The sequence below is a fragment of the Orycteropus afer genome, unplaced genomic scaffold (assembly GCF_000298275.1).
Source record: "Orycteropus afer afer isolate SDZICR_OR568_19922 unplaced genomic scaffold, OryAfe1.0 scaffold00346, whole genome shotgun sequence".
Classification (NCBI taxonomy): Eukaryota; Metazoa; Chordata; class Mammalia; order Tubulidentata; family Orycteropodidae; genus Orycteropus; species Orycteropus afer.
This window is the reverse complement of record NW_006921933.1, coordinates 3,226,124-3,239,355: the sequence shown is the minus strand read 5'-3', so window position 1 is coordinate 3,239,355 and position 13,232 is coordinate 3,226,124. Positions and strand designations below refer to the sequence as shown.

The 13,232-nt window shown below is 41.1% G+C and overlaps 1 protein-coding gene across 1 annotated transcript in view; it reads right to left on the bottom strand.

The window, feature by feature from the left end:
- ZCCHC4 (zinc finger CCHC-type containing 4) overlaps nucleotides 1-13,232 on the bottom strand; it is a 101,669-nt gene that overhangs the window by 49,415 nt on the left and 39,022 nt on the right. The window contains exons 4-5 of the mRNA XM_007952564.2: nucleotides 11,315-11,590; nucleotides 10,465-10,545 (exon numbers count right to left, since the gene is read on the bottom strand). Of these exons, the coding sequence (XP_007950755.2) occupies nucleotides 10,465-10,545; nucleotides 11,315-11,590 (357 nt within the window). The remainder of the gene's footprint in view (nucleotides 1-10,464; nucleotides 10,546-11,314; nucleotides 11,591-13,232) is intronic.

Here is a 13,232-nt window from a genome sequence, read left to right as displayed (position 1 = left end):
CTCCTTGGGTTTCCAAGGCAGTATCACTACAGAAGTAGATTGTCCCATCTTCCTTCCGAGGAGTTAGCAGTCAAGTGCCTTAGGCACTATGCTACCAGAGCTCCTGGTCTTCCTTTGTAGGCATATGGATATTATCCTATCACTGACAGCATTGTACTTCAGGATAGATCTTGATACATTCTTTGTGATAATGAATGCCATGCCATTCTTCTTCAGTTTGCCTTTCCCAGTGTAGTAGATCATAAGATAGTCTGATTCAAAATGGCCAAAACCAGTCCATTTCAGCTCACTTATGCCTAGGATACTGATCTTTATATATCAGTATCGTATATTCCATTTCATTCTTATATTCCATTTCATTTTTGTCAACTTCCAATTTTCCTAGATTCATACTTCATATAGTCCATGTTCCTATTATTAATGGATGTCTGCAGCTGTTTCTTCTCATCTTGAGAGATGCCACATCAGTCAAGGGGGTCCCAAAAACTTTACTCTATCGACATTATTAAGGTTGCCTCTGCCCTGAGGAGGCAGCTCTTCTCCAGTCATATTTTGAGTGCCTTCCAACCTGATGGGCTCATCTTCCAGCACTATATTGCACAATGTTTCAGGGTTATTCATAAATTTTTCCAACAATATACCAGACAGTGTTTCACTGTTATTCATAAAGTTTATTCTGGCCAATTCTTTGAAAAGTACCTGGCTTCTTCCTTCTTCTGAGTCTGTCTTAGCCTGGAAGCTCCACTGAAACCTGTCCACCATGGGTGACCCTGCTGGCATTTGAATTGATGACGGTATAGCCTCCAGCCTCACAGCAACACTCCAGCCACCACAGTATGACAAACTGATAGACAAGTTTGTCTCCTTTAGCTGTTCCAAACTGCTCTGATCATTTCCTGGTCTCCCCCATCATGCTCACTTACCCAGCCTGCCCCTAGGACGCAAACACCCACCTTCCGTGGTCCTGAGGCTGGATCACTGCTGCCTGCCTCCACGCAAACAAGCACCCACATTTCGCTGGTCCCAGGATTGGCTCACCATGGCCTGCCTGCACACACACAAGCAGCCCCCCTCTGCTGGTCCCGGGGTTGCCTCACCACGGCCTGCCTCCACACACACAAGCAGCCCCCTTCTGCTGGTCCCAGGGTTGGCTCACCACGGCCTGCCTCCACACACACAAGCACCTGCCTTCTGCTGGTCCTGGGACTGGCTCACCACAGCCTGTGTTCTGGTTACCTAGAGCCGCTCTGACAAGAACATCCCACAAACAGGATGGCTTTAACAAACAGGAGTTATTCTCTTACAGTTCGGGAGGCTAAAAGTCCAAGTTCAAAGTGCCAGGCTCTAGGGGCTGTTAAAAGCCCCTCGACCTTGGGCTTCAGCTCTGCCTCTTGATCCCAGCCCACTGAAGCCAAAGGCATCTTTTCACTCAGGCAGCTACTGGCTGCTGAGGCTAACAAGCCCAAGGTCAACAAATAAAATGGCACAGTCTTGATGTTACCAAACCACATGGCAGGCTGTTAATTCAAGTCCATTTAAGTACCCAGGTCAGCAGAGCATGGCAGGCTTCTGAACAACAACATGGCTACATGCAAGGTTCAAGATGCTAGAGACCATTCCCAAAGCTGTTATATACGGGAAGCAGACCACATACCCAAAACAGCTACTCAGCTGCTCCCAGTAGATTCTACCATGGAGTTGATTACCAGTCTCATCATGGGGAATACTACATCTAACGGCCCAGCCACTCAACCAGGCCCAGCCAAGTTGACACACAAAGCTAACTACCACAGCCTGGTTCCATGCACACAAGCACCCGCCTTCTGCTGGTCCAGGAGCTGGCTCACTGCGGCCTGCCTCCATGCACACAAGCATATATAAAGATATGTATGTCTTAATTTCCCTAATACTAGGAAATTGCTATGTTCAACCAAAATGTCTTCTCCTACAATCTAAACCCATTTCCTCCTGTTTTGTGGAGATGGAAGAACAGCTGTTCACCATTCTCAGTACAGTATCACTCAGTACAATATACCTTAATATCACTGATAATATGATTAGCACAACTGTCGGATTTCACACAACATATATTTGCAGTGAAGAAATAAACAAGAGGTTTGGATAATTGGAAAATATTAAAATTATTATATCAACCTAATGAACATTCCAAAAATCATAGTAGCATGATATCAATTACCATTAATAAACACATATATCATCTTATTTAATTAAATTCCAAATAATTGATTTTAAAAATATCAATATTAGTATAATCATGGGCCAACCAACATGAGAGTTTTCCCTTTTGTACTGTTCTGTCAATGTTAGCAAAGGAAAATACACTTCCTTTTTTCAGTAGATCACTCTCCCACCTTAATTGTTTCATAAAGACACAAAAGTCATTTTTAGAATGAAAAAAATTTATGAATTGCATGAAATTTAGCACCACACACCTGTCCAAATCATTCTGAGCAGCAAGCAGTGGGCAGAACCAGAGAGGAAAAACAGCCAGGATTTCACCTCTAAGTTTCCATCAGATACAAACAAGGGAGCATAATTGTTCATATTTTAAACTATGAAAAATCACTCAATATTGCCCTCTTAAAATGAAATTGGCCACAAAGAATTATTCTCTCCATTGAATAAGGCAAACAAAACTAATCAGGAATGCATGCACTTGAAAGCTGCTCAAAAGGACATTCATTTAATTTGGCCATTCATTCTGTCTAAATGAGAGTCAGTTACCAAGTGTGAAACATGCTCTACATACAGGAAATGTAATCAAGAGCTGAATGGTATTCGTTCATGAGATGAACCTAAGAAATGCAGCTTTGGAAATAACTTTATTTGGATAATGGTTGGCCGAGTGGAGCTTTACATCTTTCATGTTAAAATTAGAACACACAGAAATCCATCTTAGCAAATAATAACTTCCTACCTTCTACTGTCAGAAAGATATAGAGCTCGGGCAGCTCTCTGCAGCCTCAGAGAGCCTCTCTGTAGGGTAACAACAAAGCAAAGGCACAGTGGCAAAAATGATTATTTCCTGCCACTCCAACAAACCAAACCAAACTCACTGCCGTCGAGTCGGTTCTAATACATAGCAACCCCTCCTTGGGTTTCTGAGGCAGTATCTCTATGGAAGTAGATTGCCCAATCTTCCTTCTGAGGAGTGGCTGGTGGGTTTGAATTGCCAGCCTTCTGGTTAGCAGTCAAATGCCTTAAGCACTATGCCACCAGAGCACCTAACTTGTAGGAATTATTTCTTAATTGTGGTCTTCGTAAGAAATTTGAGCCAACCACATACTCCGTCATACTGTGAAGATAGGCAACAGACTGGTTCACTGTGGCTTCTGTTGCTGACGGGAGCCATGCTCTCACTGCGACCTCATGTGATGGAGCAGAACTGCCCCATGGGATTTTCTTGGCTATAATCTTTACATAAGCAGATGATCAAGTCCTTCTACTAGAGTGGCTGTATAGGTTCAAACTGCCAACCTTGCAGTTAGAAGCCAAGCACTTAACTGTTGAGCCACCAGCACTCCTTGTGGCTATAATAATATAAAGCAGTCTCTCATAACACCCTTTTGCAGAAATGAGGCAGTAACAGACTATTATCAAAGCAACTAAGCTAGGATATCCCCAATAGAACACTACCAGCATATGTATGCATCAGACAGAGAGGTGTATATACATGAAAAGAATAAGTAGCAATATAAATAGTAATTTATAAAATAATAGATCCTTTTTCTTGGGGAAAAAAAAGCAAAAGGAAACTAGCAGGCTTGCTACTTCAGCAAGTTCTTTGAGGTGGAACACTGATTTCTTGCTTCTTTTCTGCATTAATTAAGGACCCCTGATGGTACAGAAGTTAAGTGCTCAACTTCTAACTGAGAGGTCAACAGTTTGAATCCACCAGCCACTCCACTGGAGAAAGAAGTGGCAGTCTGCTTCTAAAGATTCCAAGAAAACTAAACGTACTGCTGTTGAATAGATTCCAACTCACAGCAACCCTATAGGACAGAGCAGAACTATCCCATAGGACTTTCAAAGCTGTAAACCTTTACAGAAGGAGACTACCACATCTTTCTCCTGTGGAGTGCCTGATGGGTTCAAACGACCAACTTTTCAGTTCGCAGCTAAGTGCTTTAAACACTGTACCATCAAGACTCCTTGGTGGCAGGATTCCCATCCATCCTACTGCCACTGAGTCAACACTAACTCCTAATGATCCTAAATTGTGGATCCTACAGAAGCAGATTATCACATCTTTCTCTCACGGAGCACCTGGTGTGTTTGGAGCCACCAACCTTTCAGTTGGCAGCCAAGCTCTTTAACCACTGTGCCACCAGGGCTCCTTTCTTTAAGATACAACCTTGGAAACTCTATGGGACAGCTCTACTCTGTCCTATAGGGTCGCTTATGAATCAACTCAACGGCAATGGGTTTGGTTTTGGTTTTCTGTATTAATTAGCCCACAACTAACTAGAGAAAAACTCATCTTTAAAAGAAAGAATCATTATGTAACTTTTAATGTAAATACTGGAAATAACATTACGTAACTTTTAATGTAATACTGGAAATACAACACTGTCCCATCTCCACAGATATAACAATACTCAAGGCAAGAAACTGTGTGTTGAGAACTGACGGCTCCAACAACTCAGATGTGGACGTCTTATTTTTTCTGTGTGTGCTCAGCACCTATATGCCTTCCTCCCTCGGTTGAACACCTACTGCCTATGGTGGACCCATTTCCTGAAGGTGGTCAGGAGCTAATTGGGAAGGAGTAAGCACCTGACTTAGCCTGGCCAGAGCACCCTATCCACCAAGCCACAGTGATGTTCTGATGGGCATGTGACCCAGCCAAGCTAATCAGAGTACACCCTGGAGTTTGCTGATAGACTCTCAGGAAAGACAGTCTCTTTCCATTACGCAATTAAGCTGACTCTGTAAGCGTAAAGCCGTTGCCCACCAAAGTCACTGGCAGCATAAACGAAGCTACAGAATAAAACCAACACATAAATGAAGACAAAATAAGAGGTGAAGAGAGAAAAGAAGAGACCTAACAATGCGGTGGGAGGCCCTGGACTAAAGCCTGCTATGTAGCCTTGTTATAGTTGTTGAGTTGGCTCTACCTCATAGTGATTTCATGTGTAACACAAAAAAATGTTGCCCACTCCTGTGCAAAGCTATTCTGACAGCTATTGTGTCAACCCATCTCGTTGAGGGCTTCTCTTGTTTTCATAGACCCTGCACTTTACCAAACATGATGTCCTATCTGCCAAGTGGTCCTTCTGACGATGTGTCCAAAGTAAGCAAGTAAAATTCTCACCACCCTTCCTTCTGGTTCTATTTCTTCTGAGACTGATTTGTTCATTGTTGGTAGTCCACAGCATAAACAGTCTTTCCCAATACCACAATTTGAACACATCGATTCTTCTTCTGTCCTACTGTACAATGTGTAGCTTTCACATGCACACAAGGCAACTGAAAAGACCACAGGTTGGCTCAGGTGCACTCAATCTTTAACACTTTAAAGAGGTCTTCTGCAGCAATGTGCCCAACGCAATATACCGTTTGATTTCTTGACTGCTGCTTTCACGGGAACTGACTGTATATTCAAGTGAAATGAAATCCTTGACAACTTCAATTTCTTCTTCAATTAATGTTAGCTAATTGTTGTTGTTGTTGTTGTTATGTGCCGTCAAGTCAGACCCGACTCATAGCAACCCCTTCTTGGGTTTCTGAGGCAGTATCACTACGGAAGTAGATTGCCCCATCTTCCTTCCGAGTGGCTGGTGGGTTTGAACTGCCAGCCTTCTGGTTAGCAGTCAAGTGCCTTAAGCACTACGCTACCAGAGCTAGCTAACAGACTTCTTTTTATATGAACAGATTTCTGGGATTCAAATGAAGTATTCCTGACTAATATGAATGCCTTATTCTAAATATACGAGTAACCTGGGTGTCAGTTATATTATCGACTCACCCAAAGGCCTCTGTAGAAAGGGAGGGAGACAGAGGGAGAAAGGGAGAGAGGGAAAGATGACAAAAGGAAAACAGACCATATAGGACAGGCTTACATACAAACTGAAAGTTGTTTCTAGCAGATAACTTATTTGTTGGAGCCAGACTGTCTGAGTTTGAATCCTGGCTCAATCACCTATAAATCTGGACTTTGGACAAGTTATTTAACCTCTTTGTGCTTCAGTTTTCTTATCTGTAATGAGGATGATAACAGCATCTACATACTACAGGGTCACTGTGAGCACTAACCGAGGTAAATGCTTAGACCAGAGCTTGGCAAGTGGAAGCAATCAATAAATATCAACTAGCTCTGGTAGCATAGCGGCTAAGGCACTTGACTGCTAACCAGAAGGCTGGCGGTTCAAACCCACCAGCCACTCCTCGGAAGGAAGATTGGGCAATCCTACTTCTGTAGTGACACTGCCTCGGAAACCCAAGGAGGGGCCGCTATGAGTCGGGGCCGACTCGACGGCAAACAACAACAACAACAACCATTAATGTTATTAAAAGAACAAAAGTTAAACTTCTACCTTTAAAATACTGAATTTATAATCATCTAACTCATTTTTCAGAAAGGAACACAGTATTGAAAAATGATAGATACATACAATGGATAGAATTCAGCCATAACAAGGAATGAAGTACTGACACTGTAACGTGGATGAACCTGGAAAACGCATGCGAGTGAAGAAGCCAGACAGAAAGACTAATCCTGTATGATTCCCTGTATATGAAATGTCCAGAATAGGCAAATCCATAGAGACAGAAAGTAGATGAGTGGTACCCAAGGGGCTGATTGCTCACAGGTGTGGAGTTTCTTTTTGGAGTGGTGGGAATGTACTGGAACAGTGTGAAAGCTACCCTAAATAGTCAATATACTAAACTGAACTGTATACTTCATATTACAGGACTTTATGTCATGTGAATATCTCAATTAAAAGAAAAAGAAATTGAGTTTATCTTCAAGAATCAGTCAGTATCCTCACTTGTGGAATGCCATTTTACCAAGGACCACTCAGGCCGAGGTGTAGGGAAACTGTCTAGTCCTGTTCAGAAGGCATGAGTCATGATGGCTAATCTCCAAGAAGCATAGTTCTTTTAGTACACAACCTAAAGCTGACTTGGAAATCTACAGAAAAATAAATGACAAAAGCTGAGATTTTTTAATGTGACTTTTAACACTATAAATGCATGCTTGTCTTGAATTTTTCCCGTTTTTTAAAATTTTATCATAGCAATATATATATATATTTTAAAATTACCATTTTAATCATTTTTAAGTATACAACTGAGTGATAGTAATTCATTTGCCATGTTGGGCAACCACCACCACTATCCATTTCCCCAAGACTTTCCTCCCTGCAGACAGAAACTCAGTGCCCCTTAAAGCAGTGACTCCCAGCCCACTTCCTCTCCTAGTCCCAGGTAACCAGTGATAAACATTGGTCTCAATGCATGTGACTATTCTAGACAACATAAATGTCAATCACATGTCAGCACAGATGAGAGCCACATTTCTCTTTAAAGCTCAAGAATGTTCCACTGTACAGATAAAGTACATTGTGTTTACCATCATCTGTTGATGGACACTTGGGTTGCTTCTGCATTTTGGTTACTGTGAGTAATGTGGAAGTGAACACTGCTGTACAAGTACCTGTTTAAGGCCTTCCTTTCAGGTCTCTTGGGTATATACCTAACAGTGAACAGCTGGGTCATATGGTAGTTGTACATTTAACTTTTTGGGGAAAAGGTTTTGATTTCCCCCAGTAATGCATGAAGGTTCAAATTTCTCCACATCCTCCTCAACAAGTGCTATTTTCCCTTTTTCTGACAATAGCCATCCTAGTAAGGAGCTCTGGTGGCACAGTGGTTAAAGGATTTGGCTCCTAACCAAAAGGTCAGCAGTTTGAATCCACCAGATGCTCTGAGGGAAAAAAAGATGAGGCAGTCTGCTTCCAAAGATTTACAGCCTTGGAAACCCTATGGGGCAGCTCGGCCCTGTCCTATAGGGGAGCTATGAGTCAGAACTGACTCGAATGTCTGCCTTCTTTTAGGGAGAGAGAATATATTTCATTTCATAGATTCTCTGTAACAAATGTTAGAATACTGGAGAGTCAGACTGCATTAGACCTAAGTAAAAAGGGACACAAAGCCTGATTCCTTCAATATTCAAGAATATGTAAAAGATACTAATACCACAGTGTATGTGTGGGACAAAGAACTAGGTTTGGTCTTTGGTCTCTGGTTTCTGAAAATAGCCAGAGCAATCAATGGGCTTCTGTTTTATGAAACACTGAGGAAACACTTAAACATATGCAAACGAGTTGGGTGCATCCAACTCATCTTGGCAACTGGACTCAGGAAGGGAGGGGGCACAACCACCCCCCAGCCCTACCCTCCAAGGCCTGATGTGTGTCAGTGTAGCATGTCCTATGGGCTTTGGGGTATAAAAATGTCTGAGCGAGGAACTTCAGGGTTCCCTCAGCTATGGTGCTAGTGAGCAGCACGTGTAACAGAAGCTCACCCCACCTAACTAAGCCTACCTGGCCTGGGGGAACCAGATGGTAGAACCCTTCTTGAGTTCAGACTCTAAGCAGAAGAACATGATATTCATGAAGGAGTCATGTGTAGCAATCTGTCCCCTAATTCCAAGGGTCTCCTGGTTATTTAGAAATCAGGGACAACCTGTGAGTCCCTTACAGTTTTGGCATGGTGTCCTACAGTATTATACATCTAGTATGAATTCTTGGAATTGAAACAACAGAGGAAACTAAAAAGTGTACACTCACTTCTCACCTATCAAAGTGAATAAAATCCACTGAATAGCAATCTTTATCAAAGAACAGGTCATTAAGCAAAAACTGGCATTATGCAAAAATGGAGGATGACATCTGTTCTGGTTATCTAGCACCACTCTAACAGGAATACCACAAGTAGGATGGCTTGAACAAACAGGAGTTTATTCTCTTACAGTTCAGGAGGCTAGAAATCCCGAGTTCAAAGTGCCAGGCTCTAGGGGCTGGGTGAAAGCCCCTCAGCCTTGGGCTTCAGCTCTACCTCTTGCTCCTGACCCACTGAAGCTAGAGGCTTTTCTTCACTCAGACAGCTGCTGGCTGCTGAGGCTGACAAGCCCAAGGTTCACAAGTAACAAGGCACAGTGCCCACTTTACCAAACCACACACCAGGCCATTCATTCAAGTCCATTGAAAGTCCCGAGTTCAGCAGAGCATGGCAGGCTGCTGAACAATGACATGGCTACGTGCAGGGTTCAAGCAAGCCAAGCTAGAGATCATTGCCAAAGCTGATTCTTATACATGGGAAGCAGACCATATCCCTAAAGCAGCTACTCAGCTGCTTGTGGTAGGTCCCACCATGACGCAGTCTCATCATGGGGACTAACTACCACTATCTGCCCAGCACTCAACCAGGCCCAGCCAAGTTGACATACAACCTTAACCACCACATCAGATCACAAAATGTACATCATTATACAACTGCCAAAACACATCATTACACAATGGCCAAATTACATCATTATATAATTGCCAATCCACTGAGAATCCTGGTCCAGCCAGGTTGATACATAACCTTAACCATCATAGTCAGTAATACTCTTGCCTCAAACCTCAGCGTTTGTTACTGCCAGATGTCCATCATTAATGTGCAAAATAGTCACAGAGTAGATTTTTCCCTATTGTCATAAATATGAAACGTCAGATAATGAGATAGTAAGTGAGGAATAGGTGTACACACTGAATCACAGAGACTGTGGATAGATGTATTCACCATCCTGCACCATAAATCAAAGATCTGTACCTTCTAAATTACCACCACCAGGGAGACTCAAGGTGTGTTCCTCAGAGAATGTCATCTCCATTTTCCCATCACATGAGTTGCCACTGAATTCTCACCCACAAAACTTATCTGTCTCCTAATCCTCTTCCTTGGAACCTGTCTATTCCCTAGTTAGTATTTCCTTCAGGAAGTTACTGAACACACATCAGGCTGTGTCCAATGAAAAACAATGTGCATATCACCCTGTAAAATATATTAAAATAATGTCTTATCACACTTCCAAGATCTGATGATGAAACAACGATTGATTATGAAGAAGTTCAGAATTATCTTTGAAAATAAAAGACAAAATCCACTGAATAGGAATTTACCTCTAAGTTATACACCAAAGACAAGCAGATACATTTACAGAGACAATCTTGGAAGCACAGTAGGCAAGAGAAATTTACTGAATCCCTGTTTGAACTATGAAGATCACATGCTGAGTTTATATGGCATATAGCTAAAAAGGTACCTGAGAAGCAAGGAAGACTACTAAATGTTGATTGAGGAGTTTTAACAGATTATAAACAATTAAGAAGACAAAAACAATAAAAACAAGCAGGAGAAAGGAAGGAGAACAAATATATTTTGTAAACCTACCGAAAATCAATATCCAGTAAAAGGCTTTTCATGGCAGACTTCTTGTTCCCTGAAGCTTTCAACCTGATCAGCTCATGCAGCCTGAAGGAATCAGCAAATTTAGTAAGAAATTACAAAGAGCAGACAATAAACAAACAGAAAAGATAATTTGTGTTCTGCACTTCTTACATTTAAATGAAATTCTGAAAAGAATTGCACATATAACCAAGGTTTCAGTTTAGCAAATATTTTTTAATAGGTAGAACTTACTTCAAAGGGAGAAGTCTAAAATTATAACCAATTTAAGAATCAAATCAGAAAGAATTTCCCATCACATACCAGAATCTAAATATTTCTCTGAAATGGAATTATGAGTTACAGAACCATGCTTTATACTCCCTTGTGCCTTAAAGCTTAATGTCATGCCCTGTATATACTAAATAACTACTTGATAAAATGTTGTTACAATGGAAAAAGAGGTGTACCTTATTGATATGTGCGTTTGGTTCCAGACTACTGCAGTAAAGTGAGTACTGCAATAAAGCGAGTCACACGAGTTTTTTGGTTTCCCAGTGCTATAAAAGGTCTGTTTTCACTACACTGTGGTCTGTTAAGTGTCCAACAACATCATGAAAAAGTATGAAACATTGTGAGAATTATCAAAATATGACACGGAGAGATGAAGTGAACACATGCTGTTGGAAAATGGTGCCAATAGACTTGCTTGACGCAAGGCTACCCACATTCAATTTATAAAAAAAAAAAAACACACCATTATCTGTAATGCACAATAAAGCAAAGCTCAACAAAAAACCAGGTATGCCTGCAGTGATGACAGGAGAATTCAAAAAGAAAAGATTATATAACATACCTCGGTGTTCCAACACACAGCACTCTTCCGAATCCAAGGGTAGAAAGTATGTCTACTAAGAACTGACAGCTCCTATCAGCAAACAAGTACTGGGCATTTGTCTTCTTATTTTCCAATGGGTAAAGGAGTTGACTGGGCCTTTTTAACTGGCCGACAGAAACATCACCCACGACCTGATGCTCACGATGCTCCCCCCAGTCGTCTGGTAACAGCAACTGCTGACATCTTTGACAAAACTTTCTCTGAGACAAGGGCAAGTCAATAAACTTCAAGTACCTTCAAGACACAAAAAAACACAAGGTAATATATTTTAGGTTTGTTACTTGAAAGACAATGTACTTTTGCTATTTTTAGTATTCCAAAAGCATTCTCTCCTAAAAAGAAGTGCAAAAAGGAGCAAAGATAAGGAAAATCTGTGGCATATTGGCTAGAATTTATGTCTGGCTGCATACTTCCAAATTGGGAGAGGATCAGCAATTTCATAAGACAGACATGCTCCAATTTAGTCCCGAATGAAATCAATACCCATTTAAAATGTGAACATAATGTATTACTCAAACAACTAAGTATTAAGGGTGACTGTGATCATGCTTAAATTTATTGACAAATCCATGTATTCTAACTTTGAAGTGCTAAACAGTCTGCCTCAGTGTGACAGTCATCTTAAAATGAGAAATTAAAATCATTCTTCAAGTTCTTATGGCACACTTATCAAGAAAAATTACCTCCTAAAAGAAAAGATGTTCCTACAAAGCTCCTCTGTTCTTAGCAGTACTGATGCAGGCAGTTTTCAGAAGCTCACCTCAAACCAGCAAGACAATATTCAAAGCCTTAAAAAGACTGGATATGTTGGGTATTCCCTTTGATCTCTTAAATCACTTTTATATCAGATTTCAAAGTCATCATTTTCTTTTTTATACTAAAGATGATGGAAGAGACAAAATAATCACGATCAGTGTGTTTTGAAAACTGCTGTTGTATATGCTGATATTGCTGTTGTTGTCAAGTGCTGTCAAGTTGGCTCTGACTCACAGCGACTCCATGTACTACGTAACAAAACATTGCCTAGTCCTGTGCCAGCTTCACAATCCTTGCTATACTGAGCCCATCGCTGACAATGTTTCAGGGCTATTCATAAAGTTTTCCAGTAATATATCAGACAGTGTTTCACTGTTGTTCATAAGGTTTTCACTGGCCAAATCTTTGAGAAATGGATGGCCCCTTCCTTCTTCCAAGTCTGTCTTAGTCTGGAAGCTCCACTGAAACCTGTCTACCACGGGTAACCCTGCTGGCATTTGTAATACTGGTGGCATAGCCTCCAGCCTCACAGCAACATGCAAGCCTCCACAGTACAACAAACTGATAGACAAGTGGTGGGTATATGCTGACTGAGGCTATGAAATCACAGTAAGAAATATAAGGAAAATAAGATTATTGAGGCTACCAGGGCTGAGAAATGTATATCCAAATATGTCAAATAGTACTCTACAGAATTCTATCTTTTTAATACTTAGTTTTATTTTTGATGAAAATATACACAGCAAAACCCATTTCTATTTGTTTCCTGACATAATGATCAGGGACACAGGATACATTCCTCACACTGTGTCAACACTCTCATTATTTCTCTTCTAATGGTTTCACCTCTATTTACTTAAACTCCCTACCCCTCAACCTTCTCATTTAAGCTTCAAAACAGCTACCAACCCTTTGGTCTTATACAAGTTTTTTTTTTTTTTTTTAATGTAAGACTCAAGGGTGACAATCTTTGTGCTTTCAGCTAAACTGTTACGTAAAGTTGACTTTGGGGTGTGTAGTTTTAATTCAAGGTCATGTCCAGTAAGTCAGGATTCTTTAAGAATGTTATGTTCTGAGAGGCGGGGCAAGATGGCGGACTAGGCAGAAGGATTGCACAGAC